This window comes from Trachurus japonicus, chromosome 1 (assembly GCF_045865225.1).
Source record: "Trachurus japonicus isolate A0001 chromosome 1, Traja_1.0".
NCBI classification, from domain to species: domain Eukaryota; kingdom Metazoa; phylum Chordata; class Actinopteri; order Carangiformes; family Carangidae; genus Trachurus; species Trachurus japonicus.
The window spans coordinates 5,174,406-5,202,124 of NC_140907.1; the positions used below are offsets into that span (position 1 = coordinate 5,174,406).

Here is a 27,719-nt window from a genome sequence, read left to right on the forward strand (position 1 = left end):
AACAAGCCCAGGCCTTATTAAATGCATTCATATTTGGTATGGAAAACCATGTGCAGCATCACATGCCCTCTCACAGCCACCTGTTGTAGCACTCGAACAAGTTGATCAACAGTTAATTTATCAGACAATTCTGATTGTGAAACTGCAGGTTTTAGCTTCTCAAATGTTAAGCTCTGTCTTGTATCTCTGAATTGGATATCTGTCAGTCCCGGACTGTATAAAATAGGGAAGCTAAAGACAAACGATTATACAGCCCAGTCTAGCTCTCACAAAGCCTCAATAATAAGTTTTAGAAAAAGACTGATGATTCAATATCCTAACAAAAAGGTGGATTATACATCAGTAGTGTGGGACCCCTGTGCATAATAATGCAGGTAGCTTTGGAGCCCTAATATGATGGCGTAAGACTATTAGGATCTCAGATTTACAGCATGGTCATTTTAAATTCAATTTTACCAATACCAGCTCATTATTATTGAAATTGGACATTCAGATGCAAATTTGTGTGAAATGATGCCTTTTGAGGTTCTGACTAATAATGGGTCCTGGGGCATCTGCTGCCACTCGGCCTGAAGGTAATCCAGGTGTGGGACTGGGAGAGGATGACAGATGCTGCTGGACGTTCTGACTGACTGTAAAAGGTCGATGGTGGACGGTGGTTCTGTGTGGGATCATCCAGGCTGTGATGGCAGAAAGGATTTGACGTGTATTTCATTGAAGTAATTCATTCCCCACCCAGATAAACTCTTCCCTACATGCACTGCTGCTGCTGCTGCTGTCTGCGATCTGTTTAGAGGTCCTGCCAGCCAGACCGCGCCGCGCGTGCATTAAATTCTGACCAACATTTCTAAAAATAGCTCGCTGCTGACGTCACTTAGCCAAACGTGTCTCAGTCGCTTGGCGGCGATTCTGGTGGAGGGGGGGTGGGGAGAGGGAGGGCTTTTTTCCCCCTCTCTTTTATGGAAATGCAGGGGAGGGGAGGGGGTAGGGGGCGCATTCCTGTCAGCCACTACTGACAGCCAATAGACATCCTCGCATCCACTGAGATTCCCACGGTTCGTCCGCTCCGAGCCAATGGAGGAGAGCGAGCGGAGAAAGTGGGCGCGTACGTCGTCGGGAGGAAAAAAATAATGGCTGACGTCCGTCTCGCTTGTTTTTTGTAGGGCGGCGGGATGCTGCGGTTGTTGATGGAGTGATGAGGACCAATCAGAGCGCTCCTCGGCACCGGGGCTGCGGAGAAGTGACCAATCCGGTGATTGAGCTCCGACTGTCAATCAGTCAGTTGTGAGAGAGAGGGGGGGCAGTGGGCGGGTCGGGAGCTCGGCTGTAGTTCCGTCATCTCGCTCGTGTCCGAGGCTGCGGGGGGGCCAATGTTGATTTGGGCGATTATCCGTCGTAGTCGGACCCCGCCGATGTTTAATTTTTAAAGGCTGGGCTCGCTAACGAAAAGTGTCAGGCACTCGATTGCCAATATTGCATCCCCGTCCTCGGTGTAGCTGTTTTTTTTTTCTTTTTTTTCTCTTTTTTTTCTTTTTCTTTTTTTGGGCTGGGGGAGAGGTGGGGAGCCGGGGGGCCTCGCTCGGCGGGGGCTGCAAGGAGGGACAGGAGAAGACTGGATCCTCCGCGTTCAGGCCAACTGCGCCGAGCTCGGCCTGACAGTCCAGCGGAGCCCCAGCGACCGACACACCGCAGCGACACTTCCCCGTGGTTCAGAGCTCGACGTCGGTCGCCGGTTGTCGGTAACGGTGGAGAGACAGAGTGAGGGAGCAGGCTGCACTCTCCGGTCTCGCCGTGGCGCCGCATCAGCAGCTGTCAGGTTATTAAAGATCAAGAGTCCGGAGTTAGCGCTCGGTACAGCTGGATTTAGGAAATACCGTTCAGACCTAATCGAGCTTAGACCGGCTTGAGGAGGCTGCAGGGCGGCCGAGAAGCCACCGATCGTCCGTTGACAAGTTGTCATCATGGGCAACGCGCCCACGGCCAGGAAGGGCAACGAGATGGAAAGTGGTGGGTACCGTCGCCAGCACACATCAGTCCTGGCTGGGCAACACCTGCTCTGTTGCAGCCTCATGACATGATCCGAGACGATGTGCTACAACAGGCTGCGTTAGCCTCACACACACACACACACACACACACACACACACACACACACACACACACACACAGCAAGCCACACACAGATAATTAGAGGCCTAGTCCTGCCTTCCAGTTCATTAAGACCCACTCGTACATTCATGGCAAGTCCTGTTATTGCTGCAAACGAATAGGCTCCCATGAACCTACAAATGGCATTATATACATGTGTTCGTGAGCAGTATGTTGACATAGAAATGAAGTGTAACGTTAGTAGGAGAATCGCTCTGTCTTTCTTTGATCCGTGTGGATGCTATGGCAGGATCAGATGCCTTCCTCTGACTTGAATCACTGTGAGCTGCTAAACAGCCGACAGCAATGTGCTTTGGAAAGAGATGCTACTGAAAATGTGTGTGGGTGATCTTAAACGAATACGGGGATCCTAATCGGTGTGTTAGGTGGGCCCATAACGGTCTGCAGGTCTGGCTGAACTAGGATGAGATGTGTTGGAGCCTACTGTTAATTCACTGGGGTAACGTACTGTATTTTGACCAGTGGATCGAAGTGTGTACTGACTGAACAGAGTGGCATTCACAGCATCGCATAAACAAACCTAGTCTAGGTAATAATTTGTTGCGGTTGATGTTGTATCTTATTCTTTAATCAAATATTGGCTGGCAGAGATGGATACCATACACATACTTCAGGTATTTGCTACAGCTGTCTCATCAATCAAATATATTCTCTATCAGCCAACTTAAATAATGTATGGGATATGGTATAGCTCTGACGGTATGATACTGTTCATTAGCGTTCCTAGCTTTTCTTAGCCATGCTTTTTCAGGGATTTAAGTCCTTGGACCATGAGAGGAAGTTAGGAAACATTTACAGCCAACCCTAAATGGTAACATGTCATTTATAACTGTACTGGAAATGAGCCATATGTGAAAGAATATTTGTTTGGTTATTCTTGATATTTGCATCAGTTACTTTGGTCTGCTCTCGTCTATTTTGTATTGTACCCCTATAAAGTTGGGGGGCTTAAAAGAGGACGGCCTACTAAAAACATAATGGTCAAAATCAAAGCAGCAGAGATATCCTGACCTGTGTAGACTGACCATGAGACAAACTTCCAAAAGAATATGAGCACCCCCCCAGACCTGACATGTACTGCCCATTATGATGCAAAAGGTGGCCTTCAGAACCTCAGAAAGCATCACACAGATGTCACATGGTTAATGGTTCATGACAAGCAAACAGATGATTTTGTGTAAAATCAGTGCAATGTCCCTGCGGTTGGTAACTAATCAGCCCAGTATTTGAGGCTCATTCTCCCACCTTCAAAAGACTCCACTGAGCTTGATTAACTGTAGAGCATGTGTCACAAATTGTCACGCGCCACTCTCTTTTTGCTATTGGTGTCCGAGTTGTTAACTTTAACATGACCTGAACACAACAAAGTTTAATCAAAAGCAATATTAGCAGGGAAGTCCTAGAAGTTTAAAGAACATACCATGTAACCACTTGAGCGTAGCTTCTTAGATCCCATCCTTGCTCATCATCAATTTTTGAAGTTTTTCCTATGCTGTGTATCTGTTAATGGTCATAAATGATCATATAATGATATCATTATATAAGCTTGGCTTTATTTCTTTAAATATATACTGGCTGGCTACAGTTGACATTAGAAAACATTTGCATTTATTTTCTGGTTTCTTACACACATGGTCATGCACACCATTCATCTGTAAAACTGGTGGCTTTGTTCTCTACAGTCAAGGAGTTCCTTGCTAAAGCCAAAGAGGACTTCCTCAAGAAGTGGGAGAATCCTGCACAGGTTAGTGTTCACATGTGTGTGTCTGTGTTCATATACCACAACGTAAAAGTCACATATATTGTCTCTAATGTAATGTTGTAATATTGTAACAGCTTTTCTGTTTTAGAATGTTAACAATCCTTGTTTCGTCATATGTCGATCAAATTCGTTGTGAGCCAAGATATACTGTATGTAGTTTGAGCGGGGGTCATTTCCTCATTTTAAAAATGCCCCTTGTCACACGCACATTTTTGTATTGAAAACGCTAACTCTATCTGTATTTATATATATCTCTTATACATGATGGACATATACCATACTAGGCATCTGTTAATCTGGTTATGAATTGGTTACAAATTATTACCCGGTTAACCTAGGATTAAAAAAAAGGCCTGTTAGAGCACAGTCTAGCGTCGGATCAAACTACATAATCATGCCATGGTTCGGGTTTTTCGTAGTGTTAAGAGAGGAGAGGAGAGGAGAGGAGCGTAGTTGCCAAAATGTAGTGCACTCTGACGGACAGAGTCATTCTATTTTTATCGGTCACTCGAGTAAGACCAGGTTGGGTTAGAAAATTACTCAAAATGCCCATGCCTATACTGTACAGTACCATACATGTGTTGGCAAACAACACATACTGGAAACACAAGAAATTAAATATAAAGTAAGTCCAAGTACTGCCTTGAGCTTTTACATTTCCAACAACAAACCAAATTGCAGGAAGAAACGTGGTCAAACATTACGATATCACAGTGAAGTTGACCTTTGACCTCATCACTTCTTCATTGTATCCTTACAGACATTTTCCAAGTCCCAGCTCTAATCTGTGCGGCACCGCGACACAAATATACCTTGTAACCTGTAATCTAAACCTCAAATCTAAATACACATCGTAACATCCTATATATAACGTTATGTACCACTCTATTGATTGATTTCTCGCCGGCTTCGTTGTAAACAAACGGGAGGAGGGTTAGCAAAACAGCGGAAAAGCAACCAGACTTGCATAGTTCCACTTGAAATAAATGACTTGTAACTTGTTGCGAGGGAGAAAGGAGGCTCTCTGCCTTCCACCTAGTGTCTCTTAGCTTAAAAAACAACTTTGCAAGATCGGTGCAGCTGACTCTGTAGGCGCGTTTCCACTGCAGGAGTTCCTGGTAAAGGGAGAGGGTAGGAACCTCTACAGGAACCGTCCTCTCATTCGGTCCTCCCGGTGGCCGTGTCTCCACTGCAGACAGGACCCACCGGGCTCTTATGGACACGTGCGACAGTTTCGATCATCGCGCGGCTGTTGTACAGCGTTTTTTTTTTTTTTTTTTTTACTACTCTTGTTGTTGTTTTTCTGGCAGCATAGACGCTTTCTAAAATAAATAAATAAATAAAAAGATGGGATTGCGGTCTTGATCATCACGTAATCCCGCGATCGTGTATTTATCACACATTTTTTTACTAGGCCTACTGCAGCTCTCGTCTTTTACTGACTTATTCTCTCTTTTTTCTGTCCGTCTCACGTTTTTAGTAACGTTGGGTTTTAAAAAGGCCGCTTATTTCGGGGCTTTCTCTTAGCGTCACATCCTGCTTGAGTCTGACCGGTCAGATCAGACCGGTCAGATCAGCACAGAGTAAATCTCAAGCTCCACCGGGACATTTTCAGGGCCGATCCCCCAGGCAGGGACTCCGTTCGGCCCCGTAAAGGTTCCTGTAAGCGGCCCTGTAGGGGAGGTTCCTGCAGTGGAGACACACACCAACGGTCCCGGCCCCCGTAAAATGACCCCCAAGTTCCTGCAGTGGAAACGCGCATTGTGTCCCAGCTCTCGTCTCGGCTGCACCGCGTCACAAACGCGCCCCATAATCTCTTGTTTATGACAGATAAGAATACACAAATATACACATCGTAACGTGTGTATGATATAACTTTATCCACCGCTCCATGGATTGATTTCTCGCCGGCTTCGTTGAAAACAAATGCACATGGCCTGGAGGAGGGTTAGCAAAACAGCGGAAAAGTGACCAGACTTGCATACCGGTAGGCAATATTTTTTTTCGTAGGTTAGGTCCGGGAAAGCCCCGCCTTTCCCGCCGTTCCCGCCTCTGATTGGCTAGATGGGCTCCATTTTCGACTCTGATTGGCTAGAAGGGCTCTCGCCTGATTGGTTGTTTGTTTTGGTTGTGAAACGGCTGTGAAATGCAGGCTGTCGGCAAAGTGTGATAAGTGCCTAGATCTACCTGGACTCTCTCTACTTATCTGGCCTGTCTACACTCTACCTGGTCTTTTTACTAAACTTAACCAACTCCTTTCTTCATTGCCTAAACCTAACCAATGGCACAATTACACTTCTCTCAAACTGTGTATTTTAATTTACTACAGTACTGTTGTGAGATGACCTCAATCGGAGGAGCGTTCATCCAGCCAATCAGAGGCGGGGAAGGCGGGACTTTCCCAGACCTATCCTACGAAAAAAAATGTTGCTACCGGTAGTTCCCCTTTAAGATGTGTCATAATCAGTGTATGGAGTCACAATGACCATTACCTACCAAATTCCTATCAGTCTGTCGTCCTTCAGTCCAAGATGTGAGTCCAGATGTGATGAAATGCCCTCTGGGCCTTCCTGATACATTGCATTTGTGGTCTTGAACTTTGATCTTCCAAAACTACAAATCAGTCCAATAGGACATTTTTGCAGAACTTTTCAGAACAGGAAAATTCTCTCAAGGTGATGTTGCGTTCACAAAAATGGGACGGTGGATGGACCTACAACCAGAAAACCTAATGCCTCCGGGCCTGGCTGGCAAAAAAAAACAACTTCCCACACCACAACCCCCAGCATCCCATTTTCACAAAAATCAACTAACTCTTTTTGTTTTGTCTGTTCAGAACACTGCTTGCCTGGAGCAGTTTGAGAGGTTGAAAACCCTGGGCACGGGCTCATTTGGCCGTGTTATGCTGGTGAGGCACAGAGAAACAGGACAGCATTATGCCATGAAGATCCTCAACAAGCAGAAGGTTAGTCTGGGTCAGGGGTCACAGTGGGGAGGAGGGGGGTTAGATGCTACCTGTCATTTACAGACACTCATAGACAACACATACATGCCATCGATGTAAAAAAAAAAAATGTATTTACCAGGTCTGCCTGAGACATTTATGGAAAATGGGTAAAGGCCTTGAGCTCATGGTGCATGCTAGTGTTAAGACACAGACACAACAAATCCAGGTGCCTTTTATTCCCTGGGGAACCTCTTTGAACGGTGCTGAAACAGGCTGACGTTCTCTTTATGCTGATCATGTCACAAGCAGAGTAACTTTGATGCCCTATTTGTTTTTTTGTTTTTTTTACATTTATCAAATAATATTCTGTCTACACTGCCTGTTGTTGGCTAATTGGCTAAGCCTGTTAATATTATACATGGAAGTTTGGGTTCTTAATCACATCGATCAAAATATGTATACTGATTTGCACCACAGCCCAAAGACACACAGCTCCAATGAACTGTGCATTAAGATGACTGTAGCCTATTATGTCAATGCAAGTATGTTATGTGCTGGCAAATTAACCAGGTTTTGAAAGCATGTTTAGAAAGTTGTTGCAATTGCACATTGCACATTTGCAATTTGAATGAAGATAGAGTTGAATGCCTGCTCTAAATATGTTACGATACAGTTAATATGTGGGGGCAGACTGTATGGTCTCATATCTTTAAGCTGCTATTTGAGTAAAACTGGGAGAAAACTCTTGTTGAAGATGAATGCCTGCCTCCATGAGATCATTTGAAAAAACTGTTGAGGTAAATATTAAAAAACACTATACTACAGAAAATGGTGAAAATATTTTTTACCAAACCTAAACCTATTATTCACATTATAATCACACAATAGAAATGATTGGAATTTATTGATAGAAATAAATCTTTATATAGCTAGTCTTTAAAGCAGAAGTAAGTGATATATTTGTGTTAATATAAGTCTTAAATAGTTATATCTTCCGACAGCAATCACTTACATAGAGTGTTTGGTCTGAAACACGGGTCTGTCAGTCACTCTGCTCTGCTCTGAGTCGAGGAGAAAACATTTATCGTATCCTACAGTTTTTATCCAATGAGGAGAGAGAACGGCATGCAGGGCTGTGTGTGGAGCCAAGGAACGCCGTGAATGTGGCGACGTAGGGACGAGGACTGTTATGGTGCGTTCAAGGAAACTCTTATTTTTCCGACCGTGAAGTCGTACCAGTTCGATCTGGTACGAGTTCACCGGTCGGAAGTTACGAGTGGCCGTTATAGTGACTTTCACAGGTAAAACAGGTCGGAAAAACACGAGTGGGTTGCCTGGAACGCTACAAAGTCGTAAGTTGTGACTTGAAGCTGTAATTTACGATTTCAAAAGCCTGCCTGGAACGCAGCATTAGCGAAAACGACCGGACCACTTACTTCTGCTTTAAATGTACTCAAATATGTTGTACAAAAATGTATATGTGTGTTTGAGCAGTGGTTCAGCCGGTTCAGGGAATTCAGGGGATGTATTGTATTATCTGTATTGACACAGTGTCAAAATTAATTTTGATGTTTTTCATAATAGGAAATTGAATCGTACCCTGGACAATTTTTTTTTTGTTGCATCACTAGTTTGTTGACCATACTGTTGTCAGTTTGTTAATGCACATGTGTTAAACAGAGCTAAGACTTTGCCACTCTTATGAAATCATGTTCATTTATTTATTTAGCAAGATACGATATTGTCACTCTCCCTTAACCCTCTGTCTTTTTCCCTCTCTGTCTCTCTCTGCCTCTCAGGTGGTGAAACTCAAGCAGATAGAGCACACTCTGAATGAGAAGAGGATTCTTCAGGCTGTCAGCTTTCCTTTCCTGGTGCGGTTAGAGTACTCATTCAAGGTATGCAGAATTTCAGACAGTGTTTGTATATGGGTGGATGCGTGGATGATGAGTTACTAGCTAAATTTCCCCTCCATCCACTCATCAACTTCCTTAGCTAGCTCTGCCGCTGTATTTGCGTTTCTCTTTTATGTTTCTAAAAGTGGTCCATTGAAAAAAAAAAACAAGATATTGTACCTGGCACAACATCTGCAGAAACACACACTGTCATTCAGCAAATCCAATGCCACAAAGTGATGATGGAGCATGAAGTGTTCATCATGATGTCACGTCATGTCTTCTTTTGCATTTGCTGCACTTAAAGGACAATTCCGGGCAAATTCAACTCGGGGCTGTATTTTCCTAACATTTCAGGTCTAACAGAAGGAATCTGAAGATTTTCAGTTTAATGTCTCCTGTTTTGCGGTAGTTGTGTCTGTCCCCACATCGCCACGGCAGCGATGAATGGGAGCGGATTGAAGTTCTGCTGCTTAGGCTGTTTATATCCCTTAAAGCTGCAATTTTTTTCCACAGACAGCGTCAGATGGCTACTCAAACATGCACCCAGAAGTTTATTTACTTCAAGCAAGCCGACATGTTTGTAAAACTAGATCTAGATAGCTTGATAGATAATTTATGAATAGGGGTGGGAGTAAAAAGGTTTTACTTCTTCCCACTCCTTTTCGGATATGAAAAAAACAAACAAACAAAAAAAATGTAATTATCTTTATTTTCAATTATTTTATTTTATTTTGTTCATATGTTGTCTTTGCAAAGTTTTTATTTGTTATGTCTGTCAATTTCTGTATTATGTTTTATTTCTTTTAGCATGTCTGAAATAGAAAAAAAAAAAATTCAAAGTCTCCTGGAGTCTCGCGCGAGACCCAAGTTGACGCGCTTGGTGTATTCACGTGCAGTCGGAAGCTCCTGTTTGTGTCATAAACACAGGAATATCAACTCTTGACTTGCTTATAAATAAGCAACTATAAACTTCTGGGTGCATGTTTAAGTAGCCATCTGAAGCTGTCTGTGGAAAAACATTGTGGCTTTGAGGGATGTAAACAGCCTAAGCAGCGGAACTTCCATCCGCTCCATTCATCGCTGCCGTGGCGATGCGGGGACAGACACAACTACTGCAAAACGGGAGCAATTAAACTGAAAATCTTCAGATTCCTTCTTTTAGACCTGAAATGTTAGGAAAATACAGCCCCCAGTTGAATTTGCCTGGAATTGTCGTTAAAGCGTAGTGGAAAAGCGCCAAGACTATAGGGATTATGGAAATGGGCCAATTTGCCAAAATGTTGAACTATCCCTTTAAGCACCTGTCCTGGGCTACCAAGTGTGAGCTCACTCTGCTGTCCTGCTAGACAATGTTCTTTTTTTTGTTTGTTTGTTTGTTTAGGCGGGAATGGATTAACTAGTGATGTAACTAGTAACAACAAATTACTTTTGAAATAAAGTAATGAGAACAGTAATGTGATTACTTTTAAAAGGAGTAATCAGTCATTTATTACTTTTCCAGAGTAACTTGCCCAACACAGCTTACTATGAATGTTCATGAAACATTCGACTTATCTAAAATGTAAACAGTGTGGTCACTCCTGGTCAGTTTATCATTCAAGACCGCTCCCAAGTCTTTACAGCGTTCTGTGTTATCAACACACAACAGGCCCAACGTATGTTTATATCAAAGTCTACTGCCGTCTTTTTAGGCTTTAGGCTAACGCTTAACTCGAGGTATTTCCTGGTGCAATGATCTGTCAGTTTACTGATCGCATCCTTATTATCACTGCTATCATCATTGTCCATTAATCCTATTCACCCAAAATTGAAATTTCACTCATTATTTACTCACCCTCATGTGGACTAAGGGCTGGGAGAAGTTTCAGAGTCCTCCGTGGCTTCTCTGAGTTACAGGGGGTCTCGGCGTAGCAGTGCATGTCCATATAACGGTTGCAAATGCATACCAACTGTCTTCGTAACAAAAAGACACACCAAAAAACATCCAAATACCTCCATGCTGCTCGTATGTAATGTCCGTCTTGTATTGAAGCCCCGAAATGCGAAATTGTCCTGAAAAAAATTAAATAAGAAGCTTCTCTTCCTGGTTCGTCAAATTTGGACGAACCAGGGTCTGAAGAGGAGCTTCAAGAAGCTCCCGCTACAAAACAAGCTTGAAATATAGACTAATTTAATTTTTTTCAGGACAATTTCGCATTTCGGGGCTTCAATACAAGACGGACATTACATACGAGCACTATGGAGGTATTTGGATGTTTTTTGGTGTGTCTTTTTGTTACGAAGACAGTTGGTATCCATTTGCAACCGTTATATGGACATGCACTGCTACGCCGAGACCCCCTGTAACTCAGAGAAGCCACGGAGGACTCTGAAACTTCTCCCAGCCCTTAGTCGACATGAGGGTGAGTAGATAATGAGTGCAATTTCAATTTTGGGTGAACTATCCCTTTAAGGGTAAGTCACCACGAGTGGAGCGAGCTCGCTCTGCCATGTTTGTAGCTATCTGAGGCACCCGGATATTTGTCTTGTTTAGCCTTTTGCTCTCACAGTCTTTCTTTGTCAGTGGCTGTCTGTACCCAGACTGACTAACCTACAGTAGCTGAAGGCGATACTCCAATTAAGGCCTTATTCTGGTTAAGCTGTTTAGATGCACCGTGGATGCCCTGGGACTGAATATCCTTGATGCCTGAAATAAACCTATTAACAGAATATTCCTGTCCATGTGTGCCGTCCAGCACACAGATGGAAGACTCAACAACAAACACACAAGTGGGTTAGGAGTGAAATCCTTGTTGAAGATACGAAGCTAGTGTTGTGTAGTTCTACTAAAGAAAACAGTAGACACAGTTACTCACCTCTTCATCTGGGTTTTTATATGGTAATAACTCCAGTTTGTAAAAGTCAGTGGGGTTTTTTTTGTGTTTTTTTTTTTGCATTGGCCAACAAAATATAATTTCCATATTGTACAGTAGCCCAACCTTGTGTGTGTATGTGTGTGTTTGATGGAGAGAGAGTGAGTGTGACTAACAGGTCCTCTGTCTTCCCCAGGACAACACTAACCTCTACATGGTGATGGAATATGTACCAGGTGGAGAGATGTTCTCCCATCTACGGAGAATTGGCAGATTTAGGTTAGTGCCTGTACGCAGCGTCAAGTTTACTGCACAGAAGCATTTTCAAGGCACTTGCATGAGTAAACTGGAGACCTGCTCTGCTCTCCCCTACTCTGTCCTCCTATGTTCTATTGTATTCTGCCCAGATCTGTTCTTCTTCAGGTCTGTTTTTGTTCTCTTCAGCCATGCTCATCTCTCCTCTGGTCTGTGTTTTACTGTGTGTGTGTGTGTGTTTAGTGAGCCTCATGCTCGGTTCTACGCTGCTCAGATCGTTCTGACCTTTGAATACCTGCACGCTTTGGACCTGATCTACAGAGACCTGAAGCCTGAAAACCTGCTCATAGACCAACAGGGCTACATCCAGGTAAATACCTCAGTAATAACACTGCTGCGTTGAACAAGGTGGGAGGTGGACCTACATCACACAGTGCGTCTCTCAGCTGCACACAACACAGTGTTAACCAAGGTGATGTTTTTTAGGTGGTCACTTTTTTTTTTTTATTGTAAATTGGCTGATAAATTGGGGGTCCTTAAAGGGATATGCCAACATTTTTTTTCGTGTCTTGCCTCACTCCCGAGTCCATGACAAGCAGATAGACACAATCCTTTTGACTGTGCGTGCAGTAACAACAGAGATACGGGCAGAGCAGGCGCACCGCTAATTAGCTTAGCTCAAACACTGGAAGTGCATAGGTAGTGTTAGCCTGCCTCCTACCCGAGCTGAAATCAGCAGTCAGAAGCTGATTTCATTTTAGCTCTAAACTCTGTAAATATATCACTTTATCGACATTTCAAACATGTTTAGGCGAGAAAGTAGCCGTTTAGATCAGCAGTGTGTCGTTAATTTGTCTAAATATCAGCTGTTTACAATTTTGTTCGGACGAATTCGTCACTACTCAAGCTAGCCGTTGTGACCAACGCACTTCCGGTTACTTTCACAAAATAAAACACCCGTTGCCCTTTACATACAGAAAACCATGACGATATAATTTGTGCTTTTACTTTGAAATAGGAAGCTAACCTACCCTTGATGTAGCTAGCTTGAACCAAAATAAACCGTCTTTGCTTGAACCCTCCGTTTTGACTGATCTCGTCCCATTAGCGGCATTTGACCGCTCAAGATGCCTTACCGGAGAGTTTTGTCAGCTCTGAGATGAAGATCGGCCCGCCGGTTTCCATTTAGAGTTGCTGAAGAGTTTCTGATGACTTTAGGTGGAGGCAGGCTAACACTACCTATGCACTTCCAGCGTTTGAGCTAAGCTAATTAGCGGTGCACCAGCTCGGCCTGTATCTCCCTTGTTACTGCACGCACAGATGAAAGGATGGTGTCTATCTGCTGGTCATGGTATCTGGAGTGAGGCAAGACACGAAAAAAAAATGTTGGCTGATCCCTCTAATTTTTTGCCCTCTTAGCCCTGGCATGTTATTACTGGAGAAAGAAGAGACCCCCATGTATGCTATAATTATGTATATACATTTATAACATGAAGTGAAAGGCAGAATTTTTTACATTGCGACTGAGGCTGATCAAAAATATCACATGATGGCTTTCTGGTTCCAACTTTTGCTTTTCTGACCACTCATGATGGCCATTATCCAGCCAGTGAGATAAGGCTGGCAGCAGTCACAGCGCTGCATATCGGCAGCAGGTCAGGTAGCTGCCATACACAGATGTGGTGATGCCAGAGTTGCATCAACTCATTCCTGCGTCTAATATTATTACTGTTGTTATCACTGGTCAAGTTGACCGTCATGCTCCACAGAAATGAGCCAGTGCTCCCACTGAGCTGTCGGCTGTGGCTTAGGAGGTGGAGCAGGTCATCCACTAACCAGACGGTCGGTAGTTTGATTCCTGGCAGTCCACAAGTCCCAAGTGTTTTTGGGAAAGACACTGAATGCAATATGTAGCTGGTGGAGATTTGCCACAGGTTAGACATGTAAAATCTGTCCACAAAATCCTTATAGCAGATTTGCTGAAATAACAGATTGTATTGTTCTTGTAGGTCTCTGGATTGTGTCAATTTCATATTTCCCCCTTCACACTTGTAAAATTGTATAGACACAATAACACCACGAGACACAATGTTTTAAAAAGCAGTTTCAGCTTGCTGCAGTTGGAGTCAGTTTGGTGGAGCAGTCGTTGCCAGTAATGGACAGTTGATGTATGATTGCCGATGTTTTCTTGTAATAATATACTGTATATTAAATATGTGGTTTAGACGATGCAGTTCAGGAGTTCAACAGTTCAACAGTTAAGCATCGGCCTGTCTCGTCTCGCCTGTAGGTTGTGTGTCACTGTGTCCCATGTGTCTCTGAAATTAAAACTGGTGACCATAGCGTCATCCGAATAAAAAAATAAATAGAAATGATTTCCTAAAAATTCACCAGTGAAGGAAGGCTTGTTTAAAGCAGAATATGTTGAAGTGTCTTTGCTTTGTGCTGTCATTAAGCACAGGTTCTGCTGCCCCCTAGCGGTGAACAGTGAAATGAAAACTGGTGAAACATTTCACTGTGCCAAAATGCTGGCTCCTCTCCCTCCCTCAGAGAGTTGTGTCTGCTTATTTCTCTTTTGCTTGTTCTCTTACTCACCTTCACCTTGTCATTGCTGTTTCCTTTCTCTTTTCAGGTGACAGATTTTGGCTTTGCCAAACGCGTAAAGGGTCGGACCTGGACACTGTGTGGCACCCCAGAATATCTGGCCCCAGAAATTATTCTCAGCAAGGTGAGCCACCATTGTTCCCCTTTCCCCTCCGTGTGAATATTCAACTGTGTCCTTTCAAAATGAAACATCCAGCCTTTGAACAAAAGGTGACATAAGGTATTGCACAAACTTCAGTGTTTCCTCTGGGATGTTTTGAAGCATTGCACCCCTCCCTGCCCCCCGTGGTGTAAAACTTCTGGGCTACAATAACCTTGCCAACGTTGTTTATTGATAAACCGAGTGCTGCCCAGTGGGTTGAGACACTTTAGGGCGTTTGTTATTTAGGGTGCAAAGTAATGGTAAGTGGTAGATTATTATTGTGCGTCTGCCCCGACCAAATTCTGGAATACTGGTAATTAAGCAGTGGTGCACTGCCACAACTTAAAGGGACAACGAGGAGTTTTGGAAAAGCGAAGCGTTTTCACACTACATTTATGAGCCTCCGCGCGCACCGTGAAATTCTTTGACCGGCGCAAGACAGACTCATGTTTTCATTCATCAAGAATTAAAGTCAGAGGTTCAAAGACGATCACATACCGTCGTAGTTCCGACCATAAACGGCGATTCGGCGACGTTATTCTCATGACTCGCCACGAAACTGAAAGTAAAGAAAGCTGGTCGGCTTGCCCAGCATTTCCACCACCACTAATAATAACAAAATAACGATAAAGACAAAACGATATATTTATCGAAAATGGGCCCATTAACAAGTGTGGGTAGCGGAGATTCATCCACATTAACGTGAGACTTTTTTATAACCAAATAGAAACTCCTCGTTGTCCCTTTAAAGCAGAAGTAAGCGATCCGGTGGTTTTGGCTAACTTCCAGTCAGCAGATGGAGTTAGCAGTCCCCGCCCTCGTCCCTACGTCACCACATTCACGCGCATCCCTTGGCTGCACACACAGAGTGGACCGCCCCTTTATGCCGTTCTCTCTCCTCATTGGATAAAGGTTGTAGGATACAAGGAAAGTTTTCTCCTCGGTTTACAGCAGAGCGAGTGACTGACAGACCCGTGTTTCAGACCAAACACTCTATGTAAGTGATTGCTGTCGGAAGATGTTACGACCCCAAACAACCACTATGTATGTTCACGGGAAGGCAACATAAGTGCGGAGACAGGAGTTTCAAATGCACGTAAAAAGGTTTATTGTTACAAACAGGAGGGATAAAATACAAGCGGAGCAACGGAGGCGGCTGGTCTGGCAGACAAACTGAAACAAAAGGAAAAAGGAAAGGACGGCCACCGCAGCCAACCCACACGTCGGACGTGGCACCGGCCTTCTTCCCTATCCCAACAGAACCAGAACCTAATCCCTGAAACAGAAACAAAACCGAATCAAAGTCTGCCAGCCAGCCGCGAGCACCACGCTCCCGGACCCACGAGAGGAGGCGTGGCCGAGTGGTGGAGCGCAGGACCGGAGAGGGAGGAGAGAGAGAGCGCGCAGAACCTCCCCCTTATATACGCGCAGCAGCAATCACACACACCTGGATGGAAAGAGGAGCACAGGAGAGATTACTGCCAGGCCAGCAGAGGGGGACAATGTAACAGAAGATATAACTATTTAAGACTTATATTAACACAAACATTCCGCTTACTTCTGCTTTAATATAGTAGAAACCCTAAACTTAACTCATTTCAGCCATGTTTGTTGTTGATGGTTTGACTCGGCAGAAAGGTAAGACATCGTGGCTGTTTTGTCATGAACTGATCCCAAACTTAAAGTGGTATTTTTTTTCCTGCTTCTTCCCAAAGAAATAACAATAATATCCCTTCACCTTATTCATGGCTCCTACATAATGATTGGTGATTGACAAGCTCTTATCAGCTGATTGTAATGAATCTGCTTATTGTGTGTTGGAGCTGCGCTGTAAGCCTGTGGATATTCTCATTCATCATAGTTATCTCAAGGAAATTTCAATCGAACGCAACTGGACTTGGCAATGTTACCATTGACAGGTTCACGGGGTGACGATAGGACAATCAGACTGTGTGTAGGAGCCAGTTTTGGGTTTCATTTGATGTTTATTTTGTGTTTTATTTTGGTGGGGTGTGTTGTGTCACTTCCTGGGGAAAAGGAAGTGACATAAGGCTCTACAAGTCACGGGGGTTATTTGATTAGGGTGAACAAGCGCTGATGAGGCGCACGTTTCTTTACCGTGACATGCAGTGCTGAAGTTTAAGTTATTGGTGGTAAGAACAAATAAATCAACTTTGTTTGGACTGGTTTAATGCACCCACGCACGCGTCAATATCGTATATATCAGCCACAGTATTAGTGACTTTCTTTTTATGATTTTGGAGGAAGAGAAAGGCCACTTCACTGTGGTTAAGTTTGTGTTACTCTAGAGCAGTGATTCCCAACCAGGGCTTCACATTGAAGGGGGTAAGTGGAAGCATTTGTTATTTATTTCCAAGAAAATAAGTAGATATTCCCAGTCATTCCCTCTCTCGCTGTGTTTACTTTATGCCTTACTAAAACGGTACGTGCGCCACAACTAGTTTCCCCCCAGAAGACAACAACCCGTGGCACAGCTCTGTATGGTTGTCAAAAGTGTCGATGCTAAAACAGCGCATCTGGATACGTTACTGATTTCTAAAAGTATCGATACCTACAGTGCACACTCGGAACCCTGCCCGTCAGAGGAGAGGAGAAATGCATTGTAATATAATGAAACAATAGCAACACATTAGACTCTGAAATTGCACCACTCAGAGTTAACTTTTTATTTGATTAAAAAAACACCTATTATAGTTTTGATTATAATACAAATTAAATAATGGGAACCCCCCCCCCCAAAAAAAAAAAAAAAAGCTGTAAGGGAGGCACTGCTGCTGTATTGAATATGGTGTCATTGAAGTTTTGTGACAAACAATCCTACCACCTATTTGGTCACGACAAACACCAAAACAGTCAGAAACAACTAAGGAGAATATGTGTAAAATGTCTTTGTACAAATTGAAGAGAAAAAACACAAATCTTCACACATCTATTTCTTAGGCAGGTGCGTCGGAGGGTGACAATTAAGTCCAAATTAGAAAAAGAAGAATTTTTTCTAATGCAGGAATTTATTGTATTGCAACGTTTCGGTGCTAGACCTTTTTCAAGCAAATGTTTGCGCCAACACAGGAAGCATCCAAGTAAGCAAGTATCCAGTCACGGTAGCTTAGTATTTATTGTATATATTCATTGCTCTTTACCTTTGTATATTGATGCTGTTTCTATTGTTTGTATGTTGATATTTAATCTTTGAATTCCTCACACCCAGACATGTGGGAAAGTGACAGCACAGCCACTGCTATTTAAGTTGGCTTCCTGTGTTGGCGCAAACATTTGCTTGAAAAAGGTCTAGCACCGAAACGTTGCAATACAATAAATTCTGCAAGTTGGCCACGTGTGCGGGAACTCTTCTTTTTCTACAAATTGAAAAGAGAAATTAAATAGATTTTCATTTCATAATCATTTGTGTTGCGTTCTATATGACCACTTTTGGAGAATCATCAACACGTATGAGGGAGGGGGTGTTCGTGGCTCAGGGGGTACACAAGACAAAAAAGGTTGGGAACCACTGCTCTAGAGGAGGGGCACAAATAAGCGCTCTTAACCAGTATTAAAACAATATTTCCAAAAAACAAATAAGTTATTCTTAATTTATAAGATCTGTTTTTTATTGCCAGTCTGACACTGTCTTCTCTCCTCTCTTCTGTCATCCACCAGGGGTATAACAAGGCGGTTGATTGGTGGGCGCTGGGCGTACTCGTCTATGAGATGGCGGCAGGATACCCACCGTTCTTTGCTGACCAGCCCATTCAGATCTATGAAAAGATCGTATCAGGGAAGGTGAGTTTGTCTTTGGTTACCTCTCTGACTTTAACTGATCATATCGCTAAGTATCGGAAGAAGCAAGCACATCTGAGCCTGTATCAGTTGTGTTTTGTAAATTCAGTTCAGCTTGCTTTTAAAAAAGGGTTTACATATAGTTTCATTATCATCACTTTGCTACCGATGTAGCCTCTGAATGAAAACAATGACTGTCCTAAAGCATCCTGTTTGTCTATGGCCTTTCAGGATAAATGCACAAAAGCCTTGAACACAGTCTGGACATAAACAGACAGGAACGTTGTATTTGTATATTTGTTGTATATTTTTTCTCGTGCTTTAATTTAACGAGGGGCTTTCTAATGATTCTAATGTATGTCCACACACACGCATATTTTCACTTTCCCGCTTTGTGTTCAAGACGAATATCTGTGTCCTTTGCCAAGAACTGTGACTGTTCTGTTCCTTTTGAGTTATGGCTGAACCTCAACAGTGCCTCCCCTATCATCACTAGGGATGTCACGATTAGACATTTTGTACGATTATTGTCAGAGAAATAATCTCGGTATTATGATTATCACGATTATTGTACATTAATTAATTTCACAACACTATGAAAGTGTAAAATCAAATATAGTCAAACTATAGGTTACATTACAAATTATTTACAGAAAATAATATAGTTAATAATTGTCATCTATACCAAAAAGTCTATTTAAATTTTTTTATTACAAATGACACGCTAACATATACCAATTCAATGTTACATTAGGAAAATTAACTTAAAGCAGAAGTAAGCGATCCGGTCGTTTTGGCTAATGCTGCGTTCCAGGCAGGCTTTTGAAATCGTAAATTACAGCTTCAAGTCACAATTTACGACTTTGTAGCGTTCCAGGCAACCCACTCGTGTTTTTCTGACCTGGTTTACCTGTGAAAGTCACTATAACGGCCACTCGTAACTTCCGACCCGTGAACTCGTACCAGATCAAACTGGTACGACTTCACAGGTCGGAAAAACACGAGTTACGGGTTGCCTTGAACGCACCATAACGTCTTGTCAGCCGATGGAGTAGCAGCCCCCGCCCTCGTCATGGATCTATTGGTCCTCGTCCCTACGTCACCACATTCACGCGCATCCCTTGGCTGCACAGACAGCCCTTCATGCCGTTCTCTCTCCTCATTGGATAAAACTTGTAGGATACAAGAAAAGTTTTCTCCTCGGCTCAGAGCAGAGTGACTGAGAGACCCGTGTTTCGGTCCAAACACTCTATGTAAGTGATTGCTGTCGGAAGATATAACTATTTAAGACTTATATTAACACAAAAATATTGCTTACTTCTGCTTTAATTTAAACCATTATCTGTGCATTTACATTTATTTTGGCGCTTATTTGCCAATATAGTTCCGACATAATCTTTTTTGTAAAGTGACGTTATTTAGGAATCATGACGATGAATTAATTGTGGTGTTTAATACCGCGGTTAATAATTGAAAATAAGTAATCGTGACATCCCTAGTCATCACAAATGTAACTCACTCACTGACCGACTGACTGACTGACTCACTCACTCACTCACTCACTCTGAACATGTCTACATTTTACACCAAGGGAGTTAGAAAAGAGAAGACCGGCCTTTAGTAAAAGTCTGTTAGGTTCTACAGTTGTAGTAAACAGAAGCAAAGCTCCAAAGGCTGCACGCTGCATGAGAGACTGAAGTTTAAATGTGTCTCAGATTGATTGTTCCTCAGTCATCCACCTGGTAGAGCCATCTTTATCCTAATGGCCTTTGACGTCTTCTCTCTCTCTCTCCCTCTCTTCCCCCTGATCTTCAATTTTTCAGTCTCTCTTTCTCACTATGACTGAAACCAAGTGAGAAGCCTGAAAAAAAAAACTATTAAATAATAATCCTAGGTATGGGTGTTTGTGACTAAATACAGCTGAAATCACACTTCAGTTTTTGTCTTAATCTGATGAATCTTATGTGGTGATTTTGTCAGATGACATCACGACACAGTTATAAAATCACAGACAGCTCAGGCACATTCTGGGTTTACACCTTTCATTTCAATTTCTTTTCTAATCTTTGTTAATGCATTTTTCATGACAGTGACATATTAGTCTATAATTTAGGGTTCTCAACTGGTCTCACCCTGGGACCACGTTTTCCCATGGTCAGGATTCAGACCAAGCCAATTTATTTTTCAAAAATAACCTTCGAAAACACAAGCATAATATTTTTCAACATTTTTTTATTTTTTATTACATAGTGCGATACAGATGATAAGACAACATGAAACAGGGAACAATACAAGTGTAAAACAGGGGGTGAAAAACAAAGATACATAACAACACGAGACAAGAGGGGATGTTAAATTCTATTATGTCAAAATACGCAATGATATCAAACGAAACAACAAAAACAAATACATAAATAAAAAACAAATAAATAAATAACAAAGATGATGTTTTCGCTTAGAATTCACATAAGTGTGTGTGTGTGTGTGTGTGTGTGTGTGTGTGTGTGTGTGTGTGTGCATGTCTGTGATATGCATGAGTATGTTGGACTTCTGAGGCAAATATGGCAAATAGTGGGGAGATAGCAGAACAAAAAAAATAAATGCACATACAAAAGATAATGAAATAAATATAAAAACTACACAAAAAAAGAAAGACCCACAACACGAGATCAACACAAATGTGTGAACGATCAAATGAAGGTTACGATGGCTACTGCGCTAGACTGCTTCACGTGTCTCACACTTGCCTGTCAAAATACGTTTTTTTCTAAATAAAAATATGATTTATGATAAGTCAAACACGCATGTCAGATTGTATTTATTTAATTTCAGTTAGCGACCCAGCAGTTGAGAATCTTTGTAATAGAGCATACTGTAACTCTAGCGCTGCAGTGTGGTCATCCTCCAGTAACAATCAGACTGAATTCTTCCTTTTTATGTATCACACACAGCTTCAGTGATAAACAGTGACTGCTAGTTTGTTTCACTGCACTTACTATAGATCAGGGGTTCTCAACTAGTCTCACTCTGGGACCCACATTTTCCCATGGTCATTAAGTCGTGACCCACTTTTATAGAATTCAAACCCAGATTTTTTTTTAAAGCTTTTAAAAACTCATTTTGCTTTTTATTGAGCAAAGTGCATTTCAGAGCACATGAATGAAACTGAGGAGGAACATGACAACTGCATGTACGGAAGTGAATAAAATAATATCAAACTGCACAAAATGGAAAGAAACAATATATTTGACTTCTAATGCATCTCTGCATTCAGAGCATATTCACAAAAGTGAATAAATATCAAATTGCACAAAATAAAGACCCACAAAACAAGGTATTTTCACTGCATTCAGGCCACATTAATAAGAAACTGATATCTTTGCATTCAGAGCAAATGGAGCAAATAATAAGAAACTGAGGAGGACCATTACAACTGCATGTGTTCACGTGTCTCGTGTGTGAAAGTTATTTTTCAAAATAAAAGACATGTCCAACATCAGATGTGCATTAAATATTATTTACTTTTTTGACCAGCTGTCCGCGACCCATCCAGAACCCACTTTTGGGTCCTGACCCACCAGTTGAGAACCACTGCTATAGATCACCATGTCAGAGCTGTGAAACACTTCCAGTGAGTCAGAGGATTTCATCTGGGAAATACTCACAGCTGGCTGGTGAAAGTCAAACTATCAATAGTCCTGTAGTAGTTTTGTGAAGAAATTCAGAAAAAAACTACTTTAGCCACTACTTTCTGATATTACTATCCTTTGAAGGGCTGTGTCATGATATCTTGTTTTTCTGATATCTAATGATTGTGCAGCATTTCCTTGGCATTTCTTTGTGCTAAAGACAGCTGTGGTTGGGGGATTTGTATTGCTGGTTTGTCCATCTGTCCCATTCTTGTGAAGGCGATATCTCGTGAACATCTCAAGAAAAAAGTCCTTTCAAATTTGGTACAGATTTTCTCTTGGACATAAAGTTGAACTGATATGATTTTGGCGTTCAAAGTTCAAGGTCACTGTGACCTCACGGCCTTGTGATCGTGACATTACAGGAAGGTCTCAAATTTGGCGTTGAACTCGATGAACTGATTTCGTTTGGCAGCTCTTGTAAGTAAAGAAATCGAGAGCTCAACACGCTGCAACACATGAAAACACATGCAAGGACACAAACGCAACTAATTCAGAAAACACGTTTTTATCTGTTTGACAATGCACGCAATACAAGAACCTGGCTGTCTGAATCATGCAATACTGACATTACAATAAACAAAACAAACTCATCTTACTTTGAGACACCACCAACAGGTAGTTGTCTACATAACTTCTTAGTTTCTTTATTTAAATTGCAAGAATTGGTCAAAATTGAGGTCACAATGTCAAAACTCTTAACAGTCTGCAGAACAGAAAGTCCATGTGGAGTAAACTGTGTCACTCATCATTGCTTTCATAAAAATGCGTTGAGGAGCCACAGTCACCAAAATTACTGTTACAAGTCCACCACCTGCAGAACACTAAACTTTTGCAGCACATTTTTCAAAGTTAACACAGCTAACACACTTTGTTTTGTTTTTTTGCACGAACATATCATTTAAAACAGCATGAACAATCATCATGACTGGGATGTGCAAAGGGGAGGTATGAAACCCAAAAGGGCTGATATAAAAACCTCACCCACATATTTGTTACAGGTTAAAAACAATACCACTTTGTTCAACAGTTAAAAACACAATGAAAACATAAAGTTGAAAAAAAAAAAGAAAAAAAGAACACTGCATTTCTGCTGCAGCCACATCGAAATCTACAAAATATTGACAATACAATAATATAATTACAGTAAATACGAGAAAATGTCGTCAGGCAGCAGGCAACTGTGGATGTCACATTACAATGTGTGCTGCTCTCTGCCATGATGGTTTGTCATCATTGATTTCACTGGACTCTACAAAACAAGAGGTCAGAGGTCAAGAAACTCAACATTTGTTGTGTGTTCCACCACTCTTCTGAGTGCAAATGTTTTTATTCTGTGCGTCCACTTTTTTCTTTGTGTACAGTCAAATTTATTTTTCGTAAGAAGTAGACCTCTATGCACACTACATAATCGAAGCAAAATGCTGCATTGCTGATTCATTCGTGTTATATACAGTACAATATATGATCATTTAGTGCACTCGGTGGAGTGTTAAAATCTTTTTCTATTGTAGTGCTCTCTGTTAGTTTGTGAGTGGTAGTGTTTGTTTCCAGAGTGAGACATGTTCCCAATGTTTTAGATCAATGAGCCTATTTTGAGACATATATGAGGTGTTCTGTAGGAAAAACACAGTTTTTATTTGGAGCTAACCAACTCATGTATCCCTCTGCCCAGGGTTAGCGCCCGCCGATCAGCAGTTGGTTAGCTCCAAATAAAAACTGCGTTTTTCCTGCACTTTAAAGGGCTGGAAAAAATTATATTCTAGCGAACAATGGAACTGTGTATTTTTTTTTCAGGTAAAACCTCTTTTAGGCCGCGAAAATAGGCCGTTTCTTTGGGTCTGTTCAAAACACTGTATGTTGTAAATCTCTGGGCGGGGCTATGGGCTGGCGTTGCTAACGGGAGGAGTGTAGAGAGTCTTCTACTGCAATTAAAGTACTTAGGGGCTATTTGTAGATCATACAACCCCACTTTAAAAAAAAATGCTACTATCCTTTTAATGTGTTTTCCGAAGTTGCAGGGAATTGATTTCTCAGGGCCACCGTAGTTAGAAAAACAACAAAAACAGAGAGGTTGGGCAATAGGTCTGGGTCTGGTTCCATGTGAGTCAGTGTTTAGTTGTGACATGAGTCCTGACAGAACCCCAGACCTAATTTATAATAAAGAAAAGACATGATTTCTGTAATATGGGACATATACAGTATGCAAAGCATTTTTTAAAAATGATTCTAAATAGATTTTATTAATGTGAGGAATATTCAGCATGAGTCGGTAAATCGATGTTGTATTTACCTGGTGCAATATTTTTTTTCGTAGGATGAGTCCGGGAAAGTCCCGCCTTCCCCGCCTCTGATTGGCTGGATGAATTCTCCTTCGATTGACGTCATCTCACAACAGTACTGCAGTAAACTAAAATACACACAACTGAAATATTTAATATAATTAGACGCCATGGCGTAGCGGTTTGCATTTTCACCTGCGGTGTGGTGAATGCGAGTTCGATCCCCGCTGGTTTCACATTTTTAAAAAAATTAGTTTTTAAATTTATATTCCAAGTTTACATTTTGAGTTTGAGAGAAGTGTAATTGTGCCATTGGTTAGGTTTAGGCAATGAAGAAAGGAGTTGGTTAAGTTTAGTAAAAAGACCAGGTAGAGGCTAGACAGGCCAGATAAGTAGAGAGTCCAAATTTACATTTTGAGTTTGAGTGAGAAGTGTAATTGTGCCACTGGTTAGGTTTAGGCAATGAAGAAAGGAGTTGGTTAAGTTTAGTAAAAAGACCAGGTAGAGTGTAGACAGGCCAGATAAGTAGAGAGAGTCCAAGTAGATCCAGGCACTTATCACGCTTTGCCGACAGCCTGCGTTTCACAGCCGTTTCACAGCCGTTTAAAAACCAAAACAAACAACCAATCAGGCGAGAGCCCTTCTAGCCAATCAGAGTCGAAAATGGAGCCCATCTAGCCAATCAGAGGCGGGAACGGCGGGAAAGGCGGGACTTTCCCGGACTCATCCTACGAAAAAAAATATCGCTTACCTGGTTGACGCTGTCATGACTGCCTATCAGAGTTCCAATCTAAAGCCTTTTCCCCTCATTCCTTGTCTTCTGTCTCAGGTGCGTTTCCCATCTCACTTCAGTTCCGACCTGAAGGACCTCCTGAGGAACCTGCTGCAGGTGAAAAGAAATATCTCAGCCATATTGATGTGCCATGCTTTCTGTTGCTTTTGGTGTCTGTTCTCTGAATTTACTAGCACAGCGCAAAAGTAAGAAAACTGTGCCGGCATTACCCTCAGGTTGATCTCACAAAACGTTACGGGAACCTCAAGAACGGGGTCAACGACATCAAGGGACACAAGTGGTTCGCGACCACCGACTGGATTGCCATCTATCAGAAAAAGGTGTGTGTGTGTGTAGTACTTTATGTGGAATGTAGATATATGCATATGCTTCTGTTTTTTCAACCGGTGTCTTTAACTGTGTTTAGGTTGAAGCTCCTTTCGTCCCCAAGTTCAAAGGACCAGGTGACACCAGCAACTTCGACGACTACGAGGAGGAGGAGATCCGTGTCTCCTTCACTGAGAAATGTGCCAAGGAGTTTGCTGAGTTCTAGAGTTAGAGAGCAACAGAGGAAGAGAGAAGGAAGCAGGGAGAGTCAGAGGTAGGCTGGTCACGTGGGAGACTTGAGGAGAGAGTACTGTCTCCTGTCCAATCACAAGCACCAGCTACAAAAAAAGAGGGAAAAAAATGGGATAGAGGAGGGAAAAAGAGCAAGGAGACTGATAACCAGCAGTGTTGCCTTTTCTGTTGTGTTTTTGTTGTCTTTTATTTATTATTCTGTCTTATTTATGGATCCCTTTATAACGAAGGTGTGCTTCACATTCATGGGTGTTGGGAACCCCACTTATTTAGAGTTGCCTCAATGCATTTTCACTCAAGATTTTCCCTTCTTTTTCATTAGTTTCTTATTTTATTCACTTTTGCGCCATGGCATAGAGAAATCAGTCCGTCCTAACCTACACCAGTCTGTGAGTCATTTCATGAAGCCCATTGAGTCTCGTACAAGTTGACGTCTCAGTCTGCACAAAAAGTTTCTTCAATTTAAACTGGTAATCTGATATCTGGCAACTTGCTCTTTACCTTTTGAGTGAGAGGAGCAAACTGAAAATTTAAAGGAATCACACAGATGTATGCACTTTCAAACTTAACTGTTTTGCTTTTTTTTTTTTTTCGTAATTTTTCTTTGATATTTAAACCTTGACCCTCTAATATCATATATAACGTACTTCAAGTCTCTGGCACGATGAGGCAAAAGAAAAACAAAAAATGATGGATGGTGTGCTCAAACTAATTTCATTCAGAGACAGGTGACGCTTAAGGGGAAAAAAATCAATTCAGTTTACTGTGTAACTCCAGCTATTCTTCTTATCATTGTTAGCATAGCCAGGCTTTGTGCATATCTACAGAACTCAATTTTTAAATGTTATTAGATGCTAGTGGCTCCAATGATGTCATGTCACGCTAACAAACAAGGAAATAATGATAAGGGTACAGAAATATCTCAGTTTTAATGGTGTGTTAAGGAACACCATGACATAATGGTATCTCAGGTTTGAACATATCACTAAATAGGCATTTTATCAGTGTAAAGCGTTAGAATCAGCAGGTGTGTGACATCATGATGATCTCTTATGATATACAGTAGACTTGGGAATTTAAAGTTCTGGTTAACTAAGAGGAAGCGAAGGGAACATGAAGAGTTTTGGTTAGCGTCTTCCACAGGTTTCCCCTTCCAGAAGATTTGGTTTTGCTAACTTCAACAACTCTGTTTGGTCTTAAAAGCACTCGCTGTCTCTGCTCAGAGCTCACTCACTAGTCGAGTTGATTGTGCATGTTGAATCAACCTGTTGACCCGGGTCAACTCCATCTGAGGCAGACTACCTCGGAGCTCTCTGACCAGCCGGTGGCGGCGGCGGCGGTCTGGATAGTATGCTTTGGCTTTATTGTCTTCTGTAGAAACCTGTGTTTATGTTTATGTTCATCTCCCCGGCACCCGACCCCTCTTAACTCTTGTCACACGCAAGATTGGACCACACTCCATGTGACAGCTGCACATTACAGCAACTCTATTCCCATTTCTGTGTTTAAAACATGCACCGTTTTTGTTTTGTTTAGGTTTTTTATGTGGTGATTATGATGCAAAGATGATTGATACTCCGCTAAAAAATGTTTAGGAAAAGGAAGGAACAGAGTTAGTGCTGAGAAGAGACTAAAAAGTTCTTAGTGCACAGTATACATCTTATCTATTTAAAGTACATGATACTTAGCACTTAAGGTGTTCAGTGTCTCCTTAGCTCCTGAGCTATGACGATGGAGTACTGAAGCAGTGCCCAGAACGGTGGTCATTGTAGGATTTGTTCATTCAGAATTTACAAAAAATAAAACTAAGTGACACTAGTGTCTGTTTCAAACATTAAAATGCCTTCTTTATAGATGTATTTTGATGTGCCACCATAATGAAGATGTTCTAATTTGGTTTATACAGGCACCCGTTTTTCTCTTGTCATTTGAAACATTTTAAACTGAATATTTTTGAATCACGAGTCCTT

The 27,719-nt window shown here is 41.9% G+C and overlaps 1 protein-coding gene across 1 annotated transcript; it reads left to right on the plus strand.

The window, feature by feature from the left end:
* Positions 1-1,317: 1,317 nt before the first annotated feature.
* On the plus strand, positions 1,318-27,600 carry prkacab (protein kinase, cAMP-dependent, catalytic, alpha, genome duplicate b). Its single transcript, XM_085797420.1, has 11 exons — positions 1,318-2,007; positions 3,852-3,913; positions 6,768-6,896; positions 8,678-8,776; positions 11,825-11,907; positions 12,127-12,253; positions 14,516-14,611; positions 18,308-18,430; positions 25,228-25,287; positions 25,407-25,511; positions 25,598-27,600. Exons 1-11 carry the CDS (start codon positions 1,962-1,964, stop codon positions 25,721-25,723), a joined length of 1,056 nt encoding a protein of 351 aa, XP_085653546.1. The 5' UTR covers positions 1,318-1,961; the 3' UTR covers positions 25,724-27,600.
* Positions 27,601-27,719: the final 119 nt, after the last annotated feature.

Excerpts from the sequence above, each read along its gene's own strand:
- prkacab (XM_085797420.1), top strand. The coding sequence starts at position 1,962 with ATGGGCAACGCGCCCACGGCCAGGAAGGGCAACGAGATGGAAAGTG. Across the intron at positions 2,008-3,851 it reads GGGCAACGAGATGGAAAGTG|TCAAGGAGTTCCTTGCTAAA; the intron begins GTGGGTACCGTC and ends TGTTCTCTACAG. Across the intron at positions 25,512-25,597 it reads TTGCCATCTATCAGAAAAAG|GTTGAAGCTCCTTTCGTCCC; the intron begins GTGTGTGTGTGT and ends AACTGTGTTTAG.